We start from the raw sequence: 26,972 nt of genomic DNA, 5'->3' as shown, positions 1-26,972 counted from the left end.
GGGATTTAGACCCTTACCAAGAATTGAGGCTATACAGAACAGTGCAATGACCTTGAATACAGAACGCAAACCGAAGGATAAAATACATTACGGAAGGAGTCGAGGAGAATGTTAAAAGGGCCTGCATCACTGATCTCTTTAAGCTGATCCTCGATGATCCGTCAAGACCCTTATAAAAATAGATATTTTATATGGTGGGCATTAAGAGAACTGACTGGCGAACCTAGAGCCCTTATCTCAAAACTACATGGCTTCACAACCAAACGGTTCCTTCTCAAGGAGGGGAGGAAACGTGGGGTTATTGAATTTAGAAGAAGCTAGGTTAAAATCTTCCAAGATGTCCTGCAACTTACCCTGATGAAAAGGACAAGAATGACATTCAGATGGATATACCCATTCGATCGTCATTTGATGTAGGAGGATAAAGTGATCATGGTCTTCATTGCTAAACGGTGAGCAGTCCTTCTGAAAGAGGGGACAGGCTCAGAGGAGTCGACACCAAGGCCCAACGGCAGTCTGGACCACAATTTGAGGGAAAAGACATAAAGGAAGGCAACGTTGAAAGCCAACTTTGAGGAGAGGCTCGCCACAAAGGGGAGGATAAGACAAGAGAAGGCATGGAAACCAGTATGGGAGCCAGGTATTGGGTTTACTGCTTCACGCACTGTTGAGATGATTATTGTTTTGAGGGGGAAAAGCTTATTGTTGCATGGTTACACGCGTGGGGGGGCCCGATACATTTACTGGGAGGGAGTCGAATATTATAATAGGTTGAAAGGTGGAGATGCAGGGTAGGGGTCCACCAGTCATTGGCATATTGTATAGGGAGGGAATACTTCCTGTTGTGCGGAAGAAGGGTAGAGCAAAAAAGGGTTTTAACATGCAGTTGGGGGTAAAGTTGAATTTGATCGGGGATGGTTATTGTACCACACCAACAGGAGTAGATGTACAATCGGGACACAATACCACACATTAGTACAGGACTGTACATGCAAAAAGCTATTGGTCAGAGAGGTTATAAAATGAGGATGTGATCAGGCAATGTGCATGGCCTCTACACCCCGAACAAGAGGGTTCAGCTATTTAGGGAGCTTAGGTGGGAAGGCACAGAAGTGATGGCCTTGCAAGAGACCCACCTGGCACATGGAGACAACCAAGACTGAAAAACAATACCCCCATTCATCTGCACTCCGGCACTACTTCTAAAAGGGTAGGTGCAGCCATTCTGTTTGACAGAAAGCTCAATTTTGTATTGACCAGATTAGAAAAAGGAAGGAGATATGCCATTGCTAAATGGTTAATAGGGTATAATGTTCTCACAATTCCTTCAGTGTACGCCCCTAATACGGGACAGAAACACTTCTGTCTAGCTTTTCTACAGGCCTTTCAGAACTTTATGAAAGGGGAATGCTTTATTGTAGGAGATTGGAACTCCATCATGGAGGGGGACATGGATATGTCGCTTCAATCCAAATATACACAGGCTGGGAAAATCACAAAAAGAACCAAGAGGACACTGAAAGATATGGGGTTTGTGGACACATGGAGATACCAACACCATAGGGTGAGCGATTACAAGCATTACTAGTTTATCCACAAGACATACTTTTGTTTTGACTACATCTTCATGTCTGTGACTTCGACAAAATCCAATCGATCAATATAAAGGTCAGCACTATGTCGGGTCATTCAGCAATGGCGCTTACAGCATTTATAGTAGGGCACTCAAAAAAGTAATACATTTGGAAACTGAATGATAACCTATTAAAGGATAGAATGTTAAGAGTTGAACTTAAAGGACACTCACTGAATACCTGGGCAACACCGTGGCTTCACTGTGGCTTCGGTATCAATGATATCATTGATTTCATATCAATGATATTATTACCAGCCAAGACTTAGACATGTTAGCCATAACAGAAACATGGTTGCATTCTGCCTCTGGCCCTACTATCAGCCTAGCTGTACCGCCAGGTTACTCAATCTTAAAACAGGACAGATTAGCTAAAACGGGAGGTGGGGTCGCACTAATTTTTAAAGACTCCCTAGCCTTAAGACACTCCCACCACCGGCGAAGACACCACTGACATCCTCTCAGCCAAACTCACCCTCTCCCCTAAAGATACAGTAAACATTCATGTCATATATAGACCCCCAGGCCCCGTCAATAACTTCACAGGCATAGTCAACCGTCTCCTTGGAAAAAACATCAAACAAACTTCCAAAACACTGCTTCTAGGAGACCTAAACCTTGGATACAATGATAAACTTGACAAAGCAGCTACCACTCTCGCCAGAAAACTCACAGATCTAGGATTCACACAAATAGTTACTGCCCCGACCCATAATAAAGGCCGTATCTTAGACTGGGTGGCAGATCACAACTGTGGCTCCACCCTCAACTCCAACACAGCCCTCCCATGGTCTGATCACAATTGCCTTCAATTCTGCATCCCCATATCCTTATACTCCAAACCACTTATATCCGCACTGGCCAAGCTAGCCAGAAGTGCCAAAAAACTTACAGCAGACAATATACGTCCCTTTCTCAACAACCCCTGCCTAGCACCTCCGTTGTCCTCTGACCCCAACATTCTAGCAGAGATCTTCAAAGACACCCTCACCCATGCCATCAACACTGCAGCTCCTCTTGAAAACAAAAAAGAAAAAAAATCGTTTCACTCCAACTCATGGTTCACGGAGGACTTATTAAATCTACGCCAATGCAAGCGCCAAGCCCTCAAAACATGGCAGGCCAATCCCTGTGATACCACCAAAGTAGACTTTCTTTGTATTTCTAAAAAATACAAAAGTGCCATATTTAAGGCGAAGTCAGAAACCTACAATAAACGTATCATGGAAGCCAACTCCCACTCAAAAGAGCTTTTCACCATCTTTAAAGAGCTCACTGTCCCCCCTATCTGTACAGATGAGATTGTTAAGGATGAAGCCTGGTGCAATAGCATCCAAACAGCGATGTTAAATAAAATAGACCTTCTTCAAAATAAAATAGCAGAACACTTCAAGGCTCTGCACCCCCAACAGACCCTCTCCTCCAATACCGCTATAGACAAGCACACCTCCAAATTCAATTTTTCTCCAATCACCGAATCAGATGCTCTCCACATCCTCAAACAGCTCAAACCATCTCAATGCAAAGGCGATATATGCCCCCCCAACATCATTAAAGAGTGTGCGGCACCCTTCACACCGATCATCACAGCATTCATTAACGCCTCATTCAAGATGGGCAAAGTCCCTGACAGCCTAAAAGAGGCATGGGTGCGCCCACTCTTAAAGAAACCAACCCTGGATCCTGCCCAACCTAACAACTACCGGCCCATTACAACGGTTCCATTTCTTCTAAAAATCTTAGATAAAGCTGCACACATGCAGATACAGTCCTACTGTCTTAGGTAAAAGGCAGTCCGGATTCCGCAAAGGTCACGGCACTGAAACCGCTCTACTAGATCTGAAGAACCAAATTACCCTAATTTTAGATAAAGGCAAGCCAGCCCTTCTGCTCCTCCTAGACCTCTCGGGGGGCATTTGATTTAGTTGATCATACCATCCTCACGAACCATCTCACTCAGGATGCACATTTCTCCAAACAAGCCACAAACTGGATCACCTCCTTCCTCGAAGGAAGAGTGATGAAAGTGATCTCCAATATAGCTAATGCAGAGCCTACCACCATCAGGTATGGAGTCCCTCAGGGCTCATGTACGGCTCCTACCCTCTATAATCTTTTTACCAAACCTCTCTTTGATAAACTGGACGCACTTGGGATCACATATACCAACTACGCTGACGATACCCAAGTACTCCTCCCGCTCACAGGACTCTACCATCAGGACGCTGACACCATCCAAGCATGGATGGCCACAAACGGCCTATGTCTTAACGGAGATAAGACCGAAATTCTCATCCTTGGTCAAAAATCCACTCTCGCGAACCTCACCCACTTTACACCAACTTCTGCATAGACAATTGTCATCCCAGTTCTACCTTCTGTTAAAACACTAGGAGTCCACATTGACGCCTCACTTTCCATGGACAAACAAGTCAATTCCATTGTTTCTGCCTCCGCCCTGAGCACCAAGCTCATTAATGCCATCAAACCTTTCCTAACCAAAGATAATCGCCTTTCTATTGCCAGAGCCACCATTGGAGCCAAACTAGATTATTGTAATGCGCTATTGGCTGGCACCTCCAACTCCAATCTCAATAAACTCCAAACACAGAATAATGCACTAAGAGCAGCTCTCAATATACCAAAAAGGGACCACATCGCGCAAGCCAGAAAGGCAGCACACTGGCTACCTGTCAAAGAGCGCATTACATTAAAAATACTTACCACCGCACACAAATGTATCAACCTGTCTGCACCCTCATACCTGTCTGATACGCTAGCCAGATCTCACTCCACCAGACCATCTAGGCAATGCCACACCAACCAACTTAGGGTCCCACGCATCAAACGAGCTAGAGCAGGTGGAATAAGTTTCCCTAATATTGCCCCTAAGCTATGGAACGCACTACCTAGCACGCTCAGAGCAGAAACCTCTCTCACTGCCTTCCGAAAAAAACTGAAAACCACCTTGTTTAACTAATTCCCCTTCCTTCATGTCATTTATTCTCTCCTCCTCTCCTCTCTTCCTCTCCTGTAGCTACTACTCTTCTCTTGCAACTAAGTAATGACTTCAATGTATGTACGACAAGTCATTTTCATATCTGTACTCTTCTCTTGCAACTAAGTAATGACTTCAATGTATGTACAACAAGTCATTTTCATATCCGTAACAAGCGCCACGATGCCCTTTGGGCTTCCTGTGCGCTAAACCAATGCGAATAAATAAAGACACATCAACAGATAACTATTGGAATGTTATGAAGGCAGTGGCAATGGGTAGTGCGATCGCATCAGCAGCAACATGCCATAAAATCTGAAAACAGGAAGTACATTTAGTTACCAAGATGGAAGCTTTGGCAGGCCAATACATACTGAAACAGACTAGGGTCAACTATACGATGCGATGCTAATGGTGAAAAGGGGTGAGCTAAATGCACTGAGAATTGACAAAGCCCAAAAATTGCTCCTTGGATCTGAACGTCTATTCTGCAAGGAAAGGGGTAAAGTTGATATGCTTTTGGCAAGAGCTAAGAGCTCATAAAAAATAGGTGTTTAATTCAGAGGATTATAGATCAAACTGTTTGACAGCGGGGAAGAAGAACACAAGCTAAAAGCCTTTTGGAAGTTTTATCGGGACTTGTAAACATCTGGAGGGGCGAGCAACATGGCCAGGAAGAATGCCTTTCCTCTCTCAGCCTTCCCGGTATCCTCGAAAGAAATTGAGAATGGCTAGACTGCCCAATAGAGCGTCAGGAAGTTCTGGATGCTATAAGGGGGCTGGTTGCAGTGAAAAGCCTGGGTCAGGATGGATTGTCAGCAACATTATGTAAGGCAATGGCCCCCATACTTGTAGATCCAAAACTGGAACTGTTTAACTCGCAGAGGGGGGGGGCGCCCTACCGCACTCGATAACGTAAACGCAAATTGTGCTTATCCCAAAGGCAAGGAAAGACCCCAATAGAGGCGCATCATATAGGTCTGTCTCTTTGCTTAAGCAAGATCCAAAGATCTACAAAAAGATCCTGCCAGCTAGACTAGAGCTCTTCATGTAGTCAGTCCCTTATAGATCATGACCAGATGGGTTTTATTACAAACAGATAGACGGCTTATAATATTAGGAAGGTAAACCTTCTCATTTACCGGGTCCATAGGGGGAGGGACCAGACTTTGTTACCGACACTGGATGCTGAAAAAGCTTTTGACCAAGTGGACTACTAGAGAAATTCGGGTTGGGAACAAGAATAATCAATATAGTCATGGCAAACAACGCTTTGTGTAAGACTAGAATTAGTGTAAATGGGCAGCTGACTGACTCTGTCCCATTGGGGAGGGGAACCGGGCATTGTAGCTCTCAATCTCCCTTTCTTTTTGTCCTTCGTAGCGGAACCCTTTTCAGAAAGGATTCAGATTTCCGACCGAATTGGAGGATTACGCGTAGGAGGGGATTGGAATATAAAATAAGCTTTCTGAGCACTAGTACAGGTGGAAAGAGAGAACCTCTGCTTGGGTCCTGCCGATAGTCAAGTGGGGGTATTGCCTCCCCTTCCTCAAGAGATCACCGGACAGATCACCACCCATCCTTCAACAGCCAATGCCAGAGCTCCAGGAAGAACTGAAGGCCCGGCTTTTAAAGGGTGCAATGGAAGAGGTACCAGCCTAGGAGAAACTGTCAGCTGGTGCTCCTATTTCTTGTTGCCCAAGTAAGGGGCAGGGCTCCATCCCATCCTGGACTTCAGAGCTTTGAACAAGTTCCTGAGTAAAGACAAATTCAGGATGAAGTTGAGAAAAATTCTCCAGGGTCTACAACTCCATGCATGGATATGGTTGCTGAACCTTCAGGATGCCTATTTGGACGTGCTGATCCCATCTGAAGCACAGGTATTTCCTGAGGTTCCATAGAAAGAGAATTACCAGCAAGTAATTTCTCCTCCTTGATCTTCTAGATTGGTCAGTCCATAGGTGATCTTCCTGGTCTCCATCACTTCCCCTCGATAGCTGAGTGAGCTCCAGGCGTCATTTAAACATCTCAACTTGTTTTTCTCAAAAAAGGTGATGTTGAGAGTGAGGCCATCTTTTCTCACAGGTAGTCTGATTTTCATCACTCTTAAGCTCAATCTTCCTGTTTCTTTTCCTGCACCTCATCCTTGCAATGCAGAAGAACGGTTCCAACATCTGGACCCAATGTGGGCCCTCATCTACTATGCGTCCCGGGCGAGGGAGATCAGGAAAAGATGGCCAGCTTTTTATTGGTTATGCTGGTGCTGGCAGGGCTGTGACAAAACTTTCAATGTGGATCATGTTCTGCATCTTGCAATGCTACGATCTGGCTTGTATGGATGTGCTTGAAGGTCTCTGGGATCATTCTACCAGAGGGCTGGCTGCCACTTTGGCCATGTGGGCTTCTCTGCGCAAGTTTGCTCACGCATTAATGTTTGGATTCTCAGTTGCACAGAATGCTAATTTTGGTTGTCTGGTCCTTTTCTGATTTAGGTGGTGTCCTTGCCTGCCTCCAGATCAAAGTATTTCTGAGAGTCTATCATGGGAGGAACACATTCCTTCTCCAGCATTGGATCTTTCATAGTTTCAGATGCTTGAATATTCCCTGTCAGCCTGGGAATCATCGGGGGTAAAAAAATTTCTTTTTTTTAATGTACACACATTGCTACCTAGCAATGCATGTACATAGCCCATTATGGCCTATGAGCCATTCTATTGTGTAGTCCCTCCACCTCATTTTGGTCCTTTATGACCCCAACCAATGAGGTGGCAGGGCTTAAGCTCCGCCCAAGGCAGCCATCTTCAGATTCTTCACTGCAGTCTAATTGACATAGGGAATCCTCCATCTTTTGTCGAATTTACTTGAAATGTCACAGTAGTGTATATTTGTATATACTCTACCACATTCCCTTGGCTAGGGGCTATCGCCACTGGTTTTTGGGGTGTCAAAAAACATTGTTTTGAACCAGAATTCGTCGAGTGAACTTTCTCTTTAGATGGCTGACCATCAGACTACCAAGAAGCCTTCCCTCTTCAGGGATTGCACGAGGTGCAAGAGAAAGGTGGTTTACATGAAAGATCCCCATGATCATTCTATATACTGTCTTTATCCTCATGACATCCAAAAATGTCACATATGCAAGTCTTCAACTAAAACCCTACATTTGGAAGCTAAGGAACTTTCTTCTGATGAGGAATCTGCAAACACAGCCCCTGTTCACTCCAGCAAGTTGGCTGAGAAGCAAACTTCTAAAAGAAGGGCTTCTTCAGTGGAAAGGAGCCCCTCTCCCACTCCCAAGAGCAAAAGGAAGCTGGAAATTATACCTTTCCTTCCTCCCCTGGACTGTACAGATGAAGCATTCTACGGCAAAAACTACCTCCAAAGGTAAGGAGGAGTTTGCAAAGAAAAAGGGGGGGGGCGGCATTCATCCACGGAGAGGGCGTCTACAAGCGGCAGTAAAGGTAGTGGCCCGTTTTCCACCAAGCCGTCGACAGCATCCTCATAGACCACCACCCAAACCGCATCGTCCACGACTAAGTCCTCGTCAGTGAGTTTATCGTCAATGAAACAATCGTCGACGAAGGAGGCTCATCACTCGTCCATGAAGCACTCGTCGACAGAGAAGTTACCGTCCACGAAATCTTCTTCCATGCAGTCGTCGACAGATAAAGGCAAGCCACCGTCCACTAAATCCTCGTCCACGGATCTGTCGACAGCACCGCGAGTTCCGTTACTGACGGAAGAAGTAGGGCCCAAAACGCCCCTCGCTGACGACACTGTTACACCAACCAATGAAGAGTCTCCCTGAGTCTTTAGAAGCACCACCTCAGTTTGTGGACGCTCTTGAACCACAGGGAACGCAATTATCTCCCTTAGTAGAAATGCCAGAGCTGCCTGATGTCATCCTGCAAGAGGAATTTTCAGACACGGAGTTTGTTGAGGAACAACACCGTCTTACACCTAAGGAACACAGTCCTCCTTGGCAACCTACTACAGAGATGCTTGCTGATCCTTATGATCCTGTGCTAATGTTATCAATGCAAAGGATCATTGAAGAGTTCAACAGACGACAAAATGAAAAAAGCAAGGCAACTGTACCGAGAGAGTCTAACCCTGTGCAGAAGGATTTTTCACCTCGACAAATCACACCAAGACATTCGCCTTCCAGGAGTAGGCCACAGAAAAGGGTGTGTTCACCCGAGCCACCGTGCAGGTCTAGGAGCGGGACACTCAGTGCTGCACCAACAACAGTCCCTTCTCAGTCATCGTCGGACAGGACAAGGTCTCCAGATAGGGATCCAACAATTGTACCATCCTCTGTTCCAGTCTCAGACTGGCAAGAAGATTCTTTCAGAGTTTTCTGAGCCGGAAGAAGGCGATATCACGTACGAACTGGACACTAGTGAATGGGACGATTACATTGTCGAAAAGCCCAGAAAGAAAGATTCTCTGGGCGGCTCTTCACCGCCGGATGATCTAGTCTCTTTTCATACTATCATCGGCAAAGCCGCAGAATTGTTCCAGTTACAGGTCACATCGGAGAAGTCAGTGCTCTATGAGCACAGGGACAAGCGTAGGAGAACTGTTACTACCATTCCTCTCCTCGACACCATTCGGGAGTCCGGTTCCATGATATTAGCCACACCCTTATCCACTCCGGCTCTAGTTTCCAGGCCAGAGAAAGTACAAGGCTCCGGAGTCTGCTCCTCTTTGCCTTCGAGGTCATACAAAACTGGACTCGGTTATCACAGTAGCAGCTAGGAAAAAGTGGACCAATCCAGCATCACCTCTTTCAGCTCCACCGGACAAGGACGGTCGTAAACTAGAGGCTATGGGCAGGAAAGTGTCCGCATCAGCATCGTTTACCATCAGAGCGGGCAACGCGCTGGCCATGACGGTGAGATTCGACCGCAAGCTTTGGCTCCCTATGTCCAAGCTGGCCAAACAGCTACCTGTAGAACTTCAGGAGGTAGCGAGGTCGATTATCGCCGATGGGGAAGCAGCTTTCGGATCACATGATTGTCGCTGCAGTCGATGTGGCGGAGTCAGGTTTCTGGCAGATGGCCCACTGCACAGTGCAAAGAAGACAGGCCTGGATGAAGGCTACCCATTTCAGACCCGAGGTCCAAGCGCAGATTTTGGATATGCCCTTCGATGGTCAAGAACTCTTTGGGGAAAAAGATGACCACCTCAATAGAATCAAAACGGACACGGATACGGCACGTGCCATCAGTTCCTCCATTTTGAGGTTCATCCTCGAAGTACAGAGGTTTTAACCACCCTTCCTACGGCCAGTAGTCGCAAGGAAGTTCATATTACGCCGCTCAAGGGAAGTCGCAGAGCAAGCAAAACTGACAGTCTAGCTCCTTCCCCTCAACATCACACCCCGGTGCGGGGAAGGGTGTGCCAGTTCTACCAACGCTGGCAGTCAATAACATCAGACATCAGACAAATGGGTGCGAGGGACACACCTTGGAATTTCTTGACCCGCCCCCTTCCTTATCCATGGCTCCGTGCAAGGTACATATGTTAAAGCGGGTCATGTCTGAAATCCAGAAACTGCTGCACAAAGCAGCGATAGAGCCAGTACCTTACTCTCTAAAGGGGAAGGGTTTCTACCTCGTCAAAAAGAATGGTCAATGGCGACCCATCTTGGACCTGAGAGCGCTAAACAAATCTATCAAGCGCATCAAATTCAAGATGATAAATCTGCAAGGAGTGCTCCCTTGGCTAAACATGCATGATTTCTTGGCCACTCTAGACTTGGAGGACACATACTTCCACGTACCAATCCGTCCAGCACACCGAAAATTCCTCAAATTCACTGTGGGTGATCTTCATTTTCAGTTTCGAGTGCTCCCGTTCGGTCTGAGATCAGCACTGAGGGTGTTTACAAAATGCCTAGCATCAGTGGCTGCAAAACTCAGGAGGACAGGAACAGAAGTCTTTCCATATCTGGACGACTGGTTGATGAGAGCGAGTTCCGCCTCAAGCGCGCGCTTGGCAGTTTCAAAGGCAACAAATCTCCTAAGAGGATTAGGTTTCGCCATTAACGAAGCGAAGTCCTGTCCAGTTCCCAGCAAGACAGTTTCTTCCCTGGGAGCCAATCTCAACACCAACATTCCCAGAGTGAGACCGTCGGCAGAAAGAGCATCAGAAATTCTCCACTTGACTTCTTGTTTCTTAGGGAGAGAAACAACATCGGTGCGCTCTTACAAGTCCCTCCTGGGCATGATGTCCTCATGTATATTTCTCATACCAAATTACAGGCTTCGCATGAGGCCTGTTCAGGAGGCACTGGACCACCAATGGAAACAAGCTCTTGGTTCGTGGGAGGACATTGTCCAGATTCCTTCGACTCTGTACAAGGCTCTTCAATGGTGGAACACTCCGCAGAACCTCTTACAGGGAATGCCGTTTCAGACACCGTTGACCCTTCTCTTGAGGACGGACGCGTCTTTCGGGCTGGAGTGCTCATCTTGCGGATCTACAAACCAAGGGCCTCTGGTCACCCCAGGAGTCACAACTCCACATCAACGTGTTGGAACTCGGGGCCATTCGGTGGGCACTGAAAGCTTTCCTTCCGGTAGTAGCGGGGCAGGTACTCGCTGTACAGACAGACAACACGACCTCCATGCACTACACAAACAAGCAAGGAGGCACGAGGTCAGATCTTGTCTCAAGAAGCTCAACTATAATGGTCATGGGCCCTGCATCACGAAGTCCAAATCAAGGCGGAACATATTCCGGGAGTGGACAATGTCCTAGCGGACAAGCTGAGCATGGACTACACATCTCACGAGTGAGATCTGGACAGAAGGAAGCCCAACGGATTTTCGCCTCATGGGGCCATCCACATCTCAATCTTTTTGCCAACAGAGCCAACAAGAAATGCAAAATGTTTGCCTCCAGGTACCCAGAGAGTCAGTAAGTAGGAGACGCTTTCTCAGTTGCTTGGACGGGGAAATTCCTATATGCCTTTCCCCACTTTCCCGTCATCTCTAGTATACTACACAGACTGAAAGAGCGGAAGTGTTCCACTGGTTATCCCCACCACTCAAAGGAAGAAGACTCTCCAGACTGGAGATCTCCTCTGTCGTCGGGAAAAGTGGTGAGACGGTTCAGCAGGGCTCCACCGGTGGTGTCGTTGCAGGTCGGCTCGGCTTCTCCCTCCTCAGATTCTTTAGGTCCTGTGCCGACTTCTGAAGTTCCAGTCCCCAAAGCCCTGCTTTTATGCAGAAAACCCCCATTTATTCAGCCTAGCTGTCACTCAAACATGCTAAGTGGTGAGCCGGGCGGCTCACCACTTGGGCCAATCACACAAGAGTGCGACTTGAGTTGCCGAGGCAACTCAGTCCAGGGTGCCTAAACCCCCTCCCACACCCCCTGTGGTACCCAGACAGAATGGCACCACTTTTGGAGGCTTCTGTGGAGAAGCCCGCCAAAAAGTGGAACAAAGGGCTCGACTTGGGTTGGAGTCACAGAAGCGAACACAAACGCCATTTTGGAACCAAGTTTCGGCAAAAAATACCAACCGGTGAATTTATATTAATTTAATAAACCGGCGGTATGTTCGAGGCTATGTTAAAAAGTGGTAGCCTCGAACAATGGGAAAATCCCATAGGAATTTATTTGCGGTCGAATATAAAAAGTAGTATCCACTGCCACAAGCCAAAACTCGGTCGGGGGGGACTGGACAGTGCCCCCTCGAACAACAGACCCCGGGGCAATCGAATTGCCCCGACCAATACGTCCACAATAGGATGGTTTGTACTGGTTCTGTTCACAATTTGAGACTAGTAAAGCCAATGGTGACTTTACATGCCCTTGGAGACAGTAGTCCGTCCCAGGGTATGGAGTCTGTTTGGGGGTCGCTACGACACCCCTGGGTTACGGCACGCAGGGTGCTGTGTAACCCACATACCAAAAACACATGAAGCCCTATGGGGTAAAGGACCCCATAGCCCATAAAACACATACAAAGTCAAAGGAACACCTCAAATCATGTCTAAGAGTGGGAGGAAAAGAGTCTCACTCTTAGCAGGAGAAAAAAATAAACCCCAAAAATCCAGCAAAGCTGCTGGGGGACTCACTAGGTTTGGGAAATTAGCCTTTTCAGAGAATTCTCCCTAACACTGATGAATCTCAATCTGCCTGTGGAATGCTGGGATATAATCAGGGCCTCAAGGCCGCCTTCTACATGCATCACTTAGACTAGGAAATGGACTTGTTTTTCCAAGTGGTGTGAGACTTATGCTATTGATCCTCTCATTGCTTCGGTTGAGCAAGTACTTCCCTACTTATTGCACTTAGCCAAAGCAGGTCTTTTGCGGTCTTCAATCAAGGCCCACCTGTCAGCCATTGCGGCATACACGACGGCCCAGGAGACGCAGTCCTTACTCTCTCTTCCGGCCGTTACGGCCTTCCTTAAAGGACTTCTACATACATACTCACTTTTGCCCACGCCAGTTCCAGCCTGGAGATTGAACACGGTGCTAACAGCCCTCATGGAGTCTCCTTACGAGCCCATCCACAGGTGCGACATAAAGTTCTTGTCATAGAAAACGGCTTTCTTAATAGCCATTACTTCAGCCAGAAGGATCAGTGAGTTACAAGCCTCATCTTCTGAACCACCCTTCATCTTGTTCCATAAGGACCGTGTCATTTTAAGACCACGCCCTAAATTCCGAAGGTAGTATCGGAAATTACGCTCACAGAATGCATTCTTACCAACTTTCTTCCAGAATCATTCGTCGGAAGCAGAACGAACATTGCATTCTCTGGACATTGCAAATAAAACTTAATCTCTTGCTAATGACTAGAGTTCCGTTCTTCAAATAGGCTGTTCATCGTCTTCTCTGGCCATACAAAGGGCCAGCATATTTCTAAACAAGGTCTAGCGCACTGGGTCTCCTCTTGCATCACCCACTGCCATCAGACGAAAGGCTACCCCCCTCCCCTTTCCAAACTACCGTCCGCGCACTCCACCAGAGGGAGAGCGGCGTCAACAGCATTCCACGCAGAGGTGGCCCTGAAGGACCTGCAGAGCCACCACGTGGAGCACTCTGCACACGTTCTCTAAACACTACTGCCTGGCTGAAGATACCACCAAAGAAACTGCAGTTGCACAGGCAGTGCTCCGCCATCTCTTTGCATAAGATAGGACCAGCCTCCTTTTCCCACCTTTCCCGGAGTATGTAACCATTGTGTTGCTTCATGGTAAAGGTTTGATCAGAAATGTTTTTTCTGTATTTGAATATATGGATATGATGGTGGAATGCTTTGTTTAACTGCTTGGTATTCTATTCAAGCATCTGAATCTATGAAAGATCAATGCTGGAGAAGTCTTAGTTACTTACCTGTAACTATATTTCTCCAGCATTGATATCTTTCATAGATTCACATGTGCCCACCCGCCTCCCCCAAGAGGCTGCTCCTACGCTCAGCATCCATCATACTGTAGTCTCTACGGTTCAAAATCTGAAGATGGCTGCCTGGGGCAGAGCTTAAGCCTTGCCACCTCATTGGTTGGGGTCATAAAGGACCAAAATGAGGTGGAGGGACTCCACAATAGAATGGCTCGGAGGCCGTAATAGGCTATGTACATGCATTGCTAGGTAGCAATGTGTGTATATTAAAAAAATATATATAATTATTTTTATCACCAGGGATTTCCAGTCTGACGACAGGGAATATTCAAGCATCTGAATCTATGAAATATACCAATGCTGGAGAAATACAGTTACAGGTAAGTAACTAAGACTTACCTCTCTGTAATGTTCTTTTTTTATGGGCATTCCTCCCCCGGATTGCTCATTGCTTCCCAACCCCCCACCTCCGAACTTGGCAGACATCTAATTTGGTTCTGTGGTTAATGTGCTAGGGGTAAAAGGTAGAACTGAGGTTGCGGCCTGATGTCTCCATATATACTGGCCGACGTCCTGTGCATAGGTGTTGGGCGGAGCCGACGTAGAGCTGCATTCTGCCCCCTTTTCTCAGCAACGTTTTATAAGAACAGCTGAGCTGGGAGATAAATATCAGATGAGGAATCCTCGGGAAGAACAGCCATTCAGAAAGAACACTACCAACAGGTTTGCACTGTTTTCCTTCACTGTCCTCTCTAGTTTTACTGGTTTCGGTATTCTTTAACTGTTTCTACTGTTTGAAGTGCGTGTGTGTTTATTTTTATAATGTGCTTTAAGGATAGCTACATAGTCTTTGCTTTTGCTTTACATGCTTAGAGATTTAAGTACCTAATGGAATGTTTATACTCCTATTTTTTTGTTTTATTTCAGTGCTTTATGTTGGGTTAACTGTACTGCTGCACCATTCCCAAATCTCCTGATGTTTTGTTTTACTGCAGAGTCTGTTTGCCTTGATAGTTTTGCTAGACCTAAGTGTCAATTGCCCCGTTCAACAACTAGTGTCGACATCCCCTTCCCCCTGTCCTCCCACATGGCTGTTATTGAAAATATAAAAAGTATACATTGTATTTTTTCTGATTTTTAGTACGGTTTGTGGTGAACCATTTAAAGAAAATGCTACTTGAAATTGTTTCTTACATCCAATGTATGCTAAGAGAAGACCTGAAAAGTAGAACTAGTAGTTTCATAATGTGTTTTTTAAATCTCAGGACTGGAGGATTTACATTTGGATGAGCGAATTATGCAGTTTTTGTCTATTGTGAACACTATGTTTGCGAGAATTAATTGTCAAGAGACTCCCCACTTCCATGCCCGGCACTATTCTGTGACCCCACTAGGCACAAGATCAGGGCTAATTCAGTGGGTGGATGGTGCAACTCCTTTGTTTGGACTGTACAAGCGATGGCAACAAAGAGAAGCTGCATTGCAAGCACAAAAGGTAAGGACTGTATCAAATTTCATGACTACTTAAAACATTTTATGACTTGATATTGAAGCGCCTATTAATGTTTCCCAGAAGTTGTGACTGGCTTGTTGTACCATTAAAATGTTCACATTAAATGAAATAGAATATCAAAACATATTGCATAGTGATTGGCTTTCTTAATATCACATGCCACGTGTTAACAGCACCCATAATAATCAAAAAACTATTTCCCGCAAACATTTCACACCACTTTTTGTCAATTTAAGTATTGTTCCAATGTCTGCTTGAGCCCAAACATTGTGTTCCATTAACATTAAGCGTTGGACATTCTAATATGGGCTTCATGGTTTCAATCCTATCTCTCGTCACAAAACCTACACATTCTATTCTTTCATTGTATCCCTGCTCTGGTGCCTAGTGTTTCTAGATTAAGTAACAGTTTAAAGTTAATAAGTACTGTTTCCTCACTGCAGGGTATGGAAATTGTTTAACATATTCCGATGAATTGTAAAGAACAATATTTAACATGAAGTCACCCGAATGCGCTTTGGTGCCCAAGTCAATAATATTGTGTTCGTAGTCCAGTGCACTTAACCATGGGAAAATCTTACTTTTAAATGTATTTTCTGGTGATCTCGGCAATGTTCATGGTGAATAGACTAAGCAATAAATTGGCTATATTCAAGAGTTTAACAACATTGGTATGGTTGGTGTGGATCTGGTGATTGCCTCTTTAAAATAGAATGGTGATTTTCCTGCTGCTGGCTGTGCTAACCTAATATGGTCTGTCTTGCTGTAGTAACTGGTCAGGTTAAACCAAGTTCTGCTCTATTCAATTGGGGTAAATTTGGGTAGTACTTTGCATGTGTTTTAGGAAAAGCATTTCATCTTGTGGGTGGATTTCATATTCATACTAGCCCATATTTCACTGCCATACATACTTCCGATCACCAATTTAAGTTTGTAAGTATTTCAAGGGCAGAATGCTGTAACCCCCTACCCCCATGGTACTTTAACTACTTTAATGTGTAGGAGATCTGGTGTCTTTTTGTAATTACATTGGAAATATGTGGTTTCTAGGTCAGTTTTTGATTGATAATGACACCGAAGTATGTTTGTTTTAGGACTTGAATATTTTCCTCATTTAATTTCCAGGCCGTCTTCTGCTTACATTTGCATTGAAAAGCATGATCTTATTTTAATTTGACAGAGAAGCTAGGGCTGCCTATAATCCAAATATAGTAAATCTAATATCAGATTTTCTGCGTATCCAAACCATTGTAGTTTTTTGCATTCCTAGCGTGGGCGGAAAAGTATACGACCCGCTCAGCTTGTTAGTTAAGCCTGCAAAGTACAAATTTAAAAGTTACCAGAGCTAGCACGCATCCCTGTTTTAGCCCTCTGTTGTGTATAAAGGTGTAGAAGCAGGAGACTGACACCCAGGTGGCATGTATTTGATTATAAACTTGTATTTAAACCAAAAGAAAATGAAAACCACACCTATCCCTATTTCCAAGAGGCGTTTACCTGCCTCAAACAAAGTAAGGATTCTGTCAGGAGGTCTTGTCAAAAGTAAATGGTCTGTCATATCAAACACTGATTTCCTTCCCTTACTCCTTAAATAAAGGAAGGAAAAAAGGATGATATTTTTGGTCCAGAAGAATGACTCCCTTCCTCTAAACGATACTGCCACCTTCATTTATAGGGACAATGAAAAGTCCTTCATCAAGGGCAGAACACCAAAACAAAGTCTCAAAGTTTCTTTGGACTGACTCTACACCAAGGCACACAGAAAATAAAGTCTCTTATCTTCAGAGTTAGGGGGATTACTCCCCCACCCTAGTCAAGCTTCTCACAATGCCGAGAGAATGGCTCCCTTCCCTTGGCTGTTTTCAAAATGTTCACAACTCCTGGTAGAATGTCTCCCTTCCCCGGGTCTTTCTCAGGCTTCTCGCGGTGTCAAGACAATTACTTTATTCTCTTAGCTGATTTGCAAAAATTATAATAAATACCAGGGAATATGAGTCCCTGCCTCTCTTCTCAGATTTCTTTTCACTGCCAACCTGACGTTTCACTTGGCCAGGTATTGTTATTACAGTGTTCATAAACACTAGAAAGTATGTCTACCTTCACCTGGTCTGACTTTGGGCTCAGTCAGCCTGATTTCCTTCTCTGTCAGATACTGACACTATGTAGATTGGTGAGGTTGCTTCAATGGGTGAATGTCCCAGACTTGCATTTGGATTTGCAGTCAACCTGACTTCCTTCACCGTCAGGCACTGGTGACTATGAAGATTGGTGAGTATGCTTCAGTGGGTGCGGGTCCCAGACTCGCATGCAGAATCCACCTGGTATACTCTCATGCCCTGTTCTGTTATTATGAGGAGCAGCAAATATGCTTTTGAGTGTGAATCCCAGACTCTCATGTGTAGTCCACCTGGTATACTCTCCTGCCAGGTACTGTGCCTAGGATGATTATTATGGAGTCCTTGATTGCCTTTATGGGTGTGGGTCCCAGACTCCCTTTTCTTTCTCTGTTCAGTCCCCCTGGTCTACTAGCCTGCCAGGTACTGAGACTATGCTGATTGGCTTGGATGCTTTCACAACTTCTTCTATTCTTAGGGTTGGGTCCCAGAGCTCCGACTATTGTTTCACTCTAGGTTCCCAGCTTCTATACCATTGCCTTGAGCCCCTTTCACCTCCCCTTGCACTTGTGTACATGTCCCTATGTTCTGCAGTGCTCTCAGGGCTTCCGTGGTGGTTCTGGCCCACCTCTGTGCTTCTTTGCCGGTAAGCGGTCCCAGCCTGCTTGCGGCAGCTTCGCAAGGAACATTTCCGTCTAGCAGTCGTGTTAGGGAAATTTATCATTTTTATGCTTCATCACCTCTCCTAGTGAGACCCCAGCACTTTCCTGCTGGACTTCTGGCCCTTTTTCTTTAATCCTGAATGAAGGGAGATTTTTTCCACTCATTCATTCTTATGGGCTCTGTCTTTTGGAACTCTCTTCTGTTTTTTACCTGTCCTATGGAGTCTGCTTTCCTCCATATCTCTTAACTCATCTGTATTTTACTATTGCCGCACACGACTCATAATGGGCAGTGTTGCTGGGAACCCTTTGGATTTTCCTTTGAGATTCTCTTCTTTATCCTGATTAACTACAGTTCTTAAAGCAAGAGAGATACTTTCTCTCCTAAACCCTTAAATTCTGAGAGATTGGCACACAGCACTTTATGTGGAGTGCCAAGAGGATACCTATTATCCCCCTTCTCTCTGCTCCTGTGACTTTAGTCACATAGACAACCTTGTAGTTATAGCTAATGGCAGTGGATGTGTTCTACCAACTATTGTGTAATTTTCTACCGCAAGCTATGTTCATAGCCCCACTTGTGCACAATAGGGTCACATAAGTACTAACTTACTGTCTCCTTTTTTTCACCATTTCTAGCTTGGTTATTCTTTCTTAGCTCTTCTACCATTCTGGGAGGGGGAGGTAAGTATGTGTGTGTGTTTTGCCTTTGGTGGGAACCCTTGGGTGTCCCCGCCTAGGCTCCAGTGTCTAGGCAGGCAGGAAGTGGGGGGAAGAGTTGTTCACTCCCCTGCTCTCTTTCTGCCTGAGTGCCTGAATGGAACGAGCTCCCACTGGGGGTCTGTCTGTCCTGTTTGGACAGCCACCCGACCCTTGCTGTAAACTGCTGAGAGATTTCAGGGGAGTGTGTGCTGAAACTGGGTGAAATGGGAGGTTCCTGAGGTGAAAGGCAAGTCGACCACTGGAAGCTGAAGTAACCGAAGAAGATGACTACCAGAGATGCCTGCAGACCCTTTGCAACACTGTGAAGCAACCACTGCTGTCATAACTGTTTTCAGTGCGACAGAGGAACTCCGAACAGGACTCCTCTTCCTTTTGACTGGTGGGAACAACCAGTCGCAAGACTAACTTTCATCAGAGCCATCTCCTGAGGTCCTGCGACTTTCCAGAGCTGCGGAACCCCAATACCAGGAGACCTCAGACCCAATTGAAGTGCATCGTTGTGGAAAGGCTGAATCCATCCAAGTCTTTGCTGAGGTCCAGGTGAACCTCCAGAGACACAATCTGACCCATCCAAATCCCTTCACCAGAGTGCAGTACTTCAGGAACCGAAGAAGAAGATTGACCTTGCGAATCACGTTGTTTGTTGGTGCTGCATAAAAAGCCCCAAAACCGCAGAGTGACATGAGAAGTTGCTGAAATCCATGCCAGAGGTCCTCCCTCAAGACTTGCGTCACCAGACCAAGGAATCCGGAGGTTGGGTCCAGCGCTGCCACATTGAGGAGAATCCAGCCGCAAACATTTCTTCAAACTAAAGGTACAGTGAGGGGGGGGGGAGGGGAGAGTATTGCTTAACTTAATCCGAAAAGTCGCTCCAGAACATCGAGTACACGTACAGGTGTCCAGGGCAATCCCCCTCTTCCCTCCGATCCAAGCTGCTGCTTGTGTCCCTTTAGCAAATTCTTTAACAGGTTCTCCCACGTTGGTTGTATCTTCATGCATCTTGGAGACTAGAAAATATCCACTGTAGTTTCCGTTGTTCTGCTGCTTGTCAAGACTTTGAGACCTCTCTGAACTGTCTTTAGCTAGTATTACACTAACCTTCCTAAAAGTCATTATCGTATGTGGTTTTGCTTAATAAATACAATTACCGTATTATTTGTGTCCATGCGAGTGCACGTTATTACCGATAACACAGTAGAACTGTTAATGTCAAATGCTGCAACAATTGTAACCGCAAGCAAATACAAACTAAGCAGTGGCCTTTGAAAAGTATTCTAAAGTGTTTTGGTTTAATATGCTTAGTATTTAAGTGATTTGTGTGTGTATATATAATCTAGATTTTAATATACGTTTGAGTAAGTGTTTCTTTGAATTGCATTACTAACTAGGTTCAGTGTACTTACAGCTCATATCTTCCTCTCGTCATAAGCTAGACAGCTCTGCCACTCTACTAAGGTTCCATGAGTAGTACAGACTGAAACCATTGGGATTGTTTTGTAAAGTCTACTTCACAGTGCACTTGGGGGAAGACTCTCCTAACAAGTTGTGCTTCCTTCTCCGCACGTTCGCCGTCCCAACGAAGCACCGGGAAGCTGCTTCCTCCTCCTTTGTGGAGCAGTCCCTCCACACCAGACACTCCCTGTGGTTGGGTGCTCCCTTTGTGGCGTCCCCATCAGCCTTCTCTAAACCGCTTTCTTCTCTGCACTCTTGGTTCATCCTGGGAGGGCTCAACATTAGTTTGAGTCCTTAGTCGGTTTTTATACACATATCAAGTCCATATTGACTAGACAGCTCACTTTGGTTCTGCGCATTGCTCCTTGGTACTCTGTGCCACCTCCTCTTCCCAGTACTAAATCAGCCTCCAAGGAATTAACAAATAATTTCCTCATCTTGGTATTGGGAAGGTGAACTCTATTTGGGTAGACCTTACTCTTCCTCGTCCCAGTACTTCCTATACTGGAAGTATAAGAAACTCATCGGAATAGTAGGAATGGTGCTGGTATGGTTTGGTGGAGAAGTTGGGCTAGGGTATGGTGGGCTGTGGGAATACCATGTTCAACCCAGGTAGTCACTAATCCCATAGGGGGCTTCCCTCCCCATGAGATCCACCCGCTGAGTACCACCCCCAGGGGGACTACCGGGTAGTGGCCGCACCTCCCTGGGCTCATGGGAAGGGGCGACATCCGGGGATTTGTCACAGGTGTTTATATTGCGGCTTAGTCTGCCACTTCCATCTAGTCTTAACTTCACTGTAGTAATTTGAGGGCCATTAACATATTCTTGCTTACTCCTGGGATTCCCATGTTTTTGATTTTACTCCAGAAGTGTACTCCATTCACAGTATCTGAAGCCTCATAATCGACTAAGGCAACATATATTCAGTCCTGTTATAAGTGCACTTTGCTTGCTCTACAATTAACAACGGCAGTAGATTTTAATTAGTTTAGTACCTCTTTCTGAAACCTTTGTGATTTAAGGGGATTTGTGAATTCAAGGTAGCCCACACTAAATGTTCTTCAAGTAGTACCCTAGAATATATTTTTCGAGGGGCATCCATCCTCACCATCAGACAATGTTTTGGATCTAAACGAGTATTGGACTTGTGCACAGGGATCATCAGGGATGAGCTTCTAGTTCTGGAGGTGGGGATGGTTCCAGATCTACATATCTCTGTAAGTAATGCATGCAGTATAATGGTCCACGTTGCATTTTTCAGCAGGGCGTTGACTATAGCATCTAGACCAGATGAACTCAAAGACTTAACCGAGCGAACAATGTTACATACATCTTCGCTAAAAAGTTTACATTGCCACTTCTCGGATAACATGTCCATATTGATACAGGTTACCGGATTGTCACTGCCAAGTTTACTCTGAATATGTGCACACCAAACCAAGCCTTTTCAATGGCCTCAGTAATTAATTTACTAGCAGGGCCAAGGGGGCATAACTTCTTCCAGAATACTCTGGACTCTTGTTTAGTGATAACACAATGGGAAGTGATGCTCAAAATTATTATATTTCTGTATTAGTTTTTAACCATGCATGATAGTCCTTTCCCATCGCTAACAATTGTAGGTAATTTTTTTTTCAAGTTTAACATTTTCTTATGAACAGCACAAATATGACCAGTTACTTACAAGTAACATGTTTCATCTTAAATACATACCCAAACGTCCCCCAGCCCACCCTCCCCTCATGCTGCACGATTACAACCTCCTGTACATTGGTGTCTAGTGGTTGGCCATGGCTCAACAAGATTTTCTAGCAGGACCGATCAATTACCATATTTGGTAAGGAAAAGGGAGTCATGCCCCTTCAATGTCAGTGTTCAACTCCTCCAACAAGTGGGTCAGGTATTCCACGTCGTATATAGTTTTAACTTTCTGGAATCATTCTCTCTGTGTGGGAGCCCAGCTCCTTTCCAGAACTGTGCAATGCAATTTCTGGCTGCCACCAATAGAATGCGTATCGTATGACCAGCAGCCCCCCCATTCCCCCCCGAACCCTCCACCACACAACCTCATTTTCTTTGTCTAATCCAATCCCAATAAACAAGGGCATATGCCTTCTACTAATCCATTGATCCAGCAGAGAACCTCCTTCCAGTACTTTTGGGTATGGGAACATTCCTATCACATGTGATAATAATTGTCAACATTTCCAGCAGCGGGAGTCTGCCCCTGAATACATTTTTGCCAGAGTCAAGTAGGGCATTGCCAACTTTGCAATAGTTTGATCGCTTGCATTCTATATTGAAGGGAAATTGGAGTATCTTACTTGTTTGCAGATTATAGCCCATAACCCATGGTCTATCTCGCTCTACCCAAATCCCTTGCCCATTTCTCCCTCAACAGCAGAGGATCAATTGGCTCAGCTAGCAGCAGTTCCCTATACATTATGGCTATTGGGCCTCTGGACCCCTTGCTTCGCAGTAGCATCATCTTTAACCAGGTTAGTTCCCCTCCCCAAGTTAGCGCCCCATCTAGGATCCGTGAGGAGTGCACCTTTAAGTTGTAGATAACAAAAGACTGAAATCTTTCTTATAAGCAGGAACTGCTCCAGCATGCCCAAAGACACAAAGACCCTCTTATCCCACAGTAGGCTGAGGCCCGCCTTATACCACAATTGGTACTGCAACGGTTTTGCTATAATGTCTCGTAGTGAGGGACCCCTATATAACTCAAGGGGGAGAGCCAAGTCAACAGGCAGCGTGTACTGTCACAGTACTGCCATACTGACCAAAACACCTCCAGCACTGGGTATTGCAGTACCATTTTAGGGATTTGCTTCTTGGGGCCCACGTCCTTTCCTCTAGAGAGACAGGAGGCAGTATTGAGTTGTCCATGTGGACCAATTGTTTTTTGGGACATGAATCCAAGTGTTCCCAAATGATAAGGAATTTGGTTCCTTTGTAGTACATGGATAGGTCTGGGAAACGCCACCCTGGTTCCCCTCTGTTCTTGGCAGTATGAGCACCCTGCACACTATCCAGCCTCGCTCCTGCACAGAGAAATTTAAGAAGCGCCCGCCTAGCTCTTTCAAAAAGGAAGACTGGCCCACTGTCGCCAACATCTGAAATAGAAGGAGAAGCCTTGGGTGCACCATCATCTTTATGCAGTTGTGCCATCCACGAAAACACCAACCTGTCCCAGGGCTCCAAGACCCCCTTTTATACTGTCCCAAAGCGGTTCCAGGCAATGATGTCCCCACAAAAATGTCTCCTGACACAAAGGGTTGCCGTTTTTTGAGGAGACGTTATTACATTGAACACCCCGATTTTTTTTTTCTCGAAGGGGGGCAAGCAACATCCATGCAACCCATCCCCATACACAATGTTACCATATATAATGTTGTCAATGACTTTTCCTGGTGACATTATGTATGGGGACATTATTACCTGATACCACCAAAGCGGAATGAAGTTAACCCCAAAGAGATCCTTCAGGTCTCGTGGAATCGCAAGTACCGAAACCCTTCTGGATGTACCCAAAATGCAAGCCCCTCTATGTGGTTTCTATTCTCTATTCCGATTCCTCCTCCCATGAAAGCCATTGCTTTCATGTATTCCTCCCAGGTTTATTTTGAGGCCTATTTTGAAGCCTGACAATGTGCCGGACCTGGACAGCCCCCTAAGTAGCTGTGGAATGGAAACCTGCAGGTTGATAATGAATAGGAGGGTGTCCTCTGCAAAGAGGCTCAGTTTGTACTCCACCTCCCCTGCCCTAATCCCTGAGATACTTGCCTTTTCCCCTCCCGGCTGTTGCCCACGGCTCCATGACCAACACGTAATGGAGAGAGGACAAAAGGACACCCTGGCCTAGTGCCCCTCCGGAGCGGGAAAACCTATGCCTCCTCCCTGTTTACTGCAATCTTGCCCTAGGTGTCGAGTAGAGTGATGAGAATGACTCTTGGCCCCATAGCCGGAAGAACCCCCTTCAGAAAACCCCAACAAACCTGGTTGAAAGTTTTCTCTGCATTGAGGGAGAGAACTAGGGTGCACCCCCGTCTTCACCCGCGACGAGTATAGTATGTGCATGTTTCGCGTGGGTTATCAGATACTTGCCTATTCAAAATAAACCCTGTTTGGTTGGGATTAATTAATCTAGGAAGGCGCGCCCCCAGTCTGGACGCCAGTACTTATGTGAATATCTTGGCGTCAACATTGAGTAACGGGCGGTAAGCCGGGCATTGTTAGTTTCCCTTACTTCCTTGGGTATAACTGCAATCATAGCTTCCAACCAAGAGGGTGGCATATCTGCCTCCTGCCCTATTGCGTTAAATACATTGGCTTAAGGGTGCGGCCAAAACTTCTTGGAACTGCTTATAGAAGTCTGCAGTGAACCTGCCTCCTCCGGAGCCTTACCTGCCTTTAACTGGCGGATTGCAAGGTCTACCTCCTCCCCCTTGATTTGTGCCTCCTGCGTCTCCCTCTTGCCTGGTCAGACTTTGGATGGGGTGTCCATCCAAATATTATTTTACTTCCGAGTCCCCCGGCGCGCAGGATTGTGCATAAAACTCTTCATAATATTCTGCAAAGCAGTCCACGATATCTCCCTGTGATCCCACCAGGTGCCCATCTTTCTGTTGGATCTGACCTACCCTTCTCTCGCCGGAGTCCTCGTACCCTATTCGCTAGCAGCATGCTTGCACTGTCTGCCTGTTCATAATACTTCTGTTTCGTGTACCTCATCTTCTTCACCGCTTCCCCTATCACAAAGGTATGGAGTTCCTGCTTCTTTTCCCTCATCGCAAACCCTTAGTTCCTCCCTATCACATCCCCTGTGATAAAGCTGTACCTGGAGCTCCTGCAGCTCTCCCTGCGACTTACTCTCAAGCAGAGCCCTTACCCTCTTCTTCCTCGCCCCTTCTGCGAGGAGTCCTCTTAGTGTCCTTTGTCACGTCCCACACCACATGTAATTGGACCTCTCCCATGTCATTTGTCTCAAAGTAAGCTTCGATTTCCCGACATCAAGAATTCTTTAAAAAGCAGGTCCCTCAAGAGTAGTTCCATCTCCACCGGGAGGCTTTCTGTCATCCATGTCCAATATTCCATGTGGCTGAGACCATCTCATGGTCTGACCACATGACCATCTCGACCCTGGCCATAGTTGTGCTGTCTGCTTGTTCTTGAGGGCTCAATAAGAGATACATTTTTGTGTACGTGTTGTGCGGAGGAGAAAGTGTACCCTCTCCCCTGCAGAAAGTGGGATGACCACACGTCAACCCAAAAGTGTTCCCTGAGCAGGTACGCAAATTCCTGGTTATCTTTACCACTTTATCTATGCACACCCCTTGTAGCCGACCACCAATCCCTCTGTGGATCGGCACTCATTTAAAAATCCCCTCCCAGGATAAGCGATTTGCAACTAGTATGACACACCTAGAATTACCCAGGTCACTAGGCTGATGTGGAAATCCTCACCCAGCTGACAGCCATGATATATAGTCTTCCAGCCACTCCCCCCGGGCCCCCTTCCTTCTCCATTAATGCAGAAAGGCAACCTCGGACTGCCCAGTCTCTCCCTTCACCTCGGGGTCTCAGGCTGGGAGCCTATGATAATCTTCGGTCTGCGGGACTGCCCTCCTTCCTACACCCCTTCGGTTGGGCAAATGAGCTCCAAAACCACTCCCTCAATTGGTGCTGGCCCTCCTTGTCCTGGGGCAAACCTTCCCTCTGCAACTCTTGAAGTAGCGTGTCCCCTTTTTTCCCCTTCCTTGATGCCATACCATTCGCCCTTGTATTCAAAGGAGAGGGCGAAGGGGAATCCCCACTGATATCGCACCTGCTCGTATTGAAGCCATTGTGTCAGGCGGCCTACATTTAAGCTTCTGGTCCGGAGTATAAGATGGGTCCTGGAATATTTATACTTGCGTTCCTTCCCATTCCAAAGAGTTCAGTTCCCGGGCCTGCCTCAGGATCTATCTCCTCCTTAATTCTGTTCTTGTGGCACTTTGATGCCCGCCCACTGACCTCGGCCCCTCCCTGGGGCCTGTCAAACCAGATCTCACGGTTGTGTGTAGGTCCCAGTATTTTGTTCAGGAGCTGTCTAACTGAGTACTCAAGAGTTGCAGGAGTTTGTGTCAGAAGCTGAAGACCCCCACATCCGTAGGTTGTTACGTCTCGCCCCCTTCTCGACGTCATCCAGCTTTCTTCCGGCTTCTTTCTCTTTCTAGCCTCCAATTCCTGAATTTTCACATCAGCCCCACTGCCTTAATGTCGATTACTTGCTTATTATGTTCTCGAGTCTCCACCGCATCTTCTAGTTTCGCAATGTGTTGAGTAACTACAGCCATGGAGGAGTGGATTTAGCGTGAAAAGCCTTTGGCTCTATCAATATTGACTGGACATCCTGTTGTATGCCTCGGTGAGGGATCAGCAATGAGAGGTGGACACGACGAGATACTTTTCTCAATATTAGTCATTTTAGTAACCGAAAAAGGGGTAAGGATGAAGACCTA

General features: G+C 46.0%; 1 protein-coding gene across 1 annotated transcript in view; it reads left to right on the top strand.

Annotated features, from left to right (window-relative positions):
• SMG1 (SMG1 nonsense mediated mRNA decay associated PI3K related kinase) overlaps window positions 1-26,972 on the top strand; it is a 2,768,248-nt gene that overhangs the window by 1,299,039 nt on the left and 1,442,237 nt on the right. The window contains exon 41 of the mRNA XM_069647131.1: window positions 15,265-15,494. Coding sequence (XP_069503232.1) covers window positions 15,265-15,494 — 230 coding nt within the window. The remainder of the gene's footprint in view (window positions 1-15,264; window positions 15,495-26,972) is intronic.

Source organism: Ambystoma mexicanum, chromosome 2q, assembly GCF_040938575.1.
Source record: "Ambystoma mexicanum isolate Mex_15411 chromosome 2q, UKY_AmexF1_1, whole genome shotgun sequence".
Taxonomy (NCBI): Eukaryota; Metazoa; Chordata; class Amphibia; order Caudata; family Ambystomatidae; genus Ambystoma; species Ambystoma mexicanum.
Note: the sequence above shows the minus strand (reverse complement) of the source record. Positions and strands in the feature narration are given on the sequence as shown.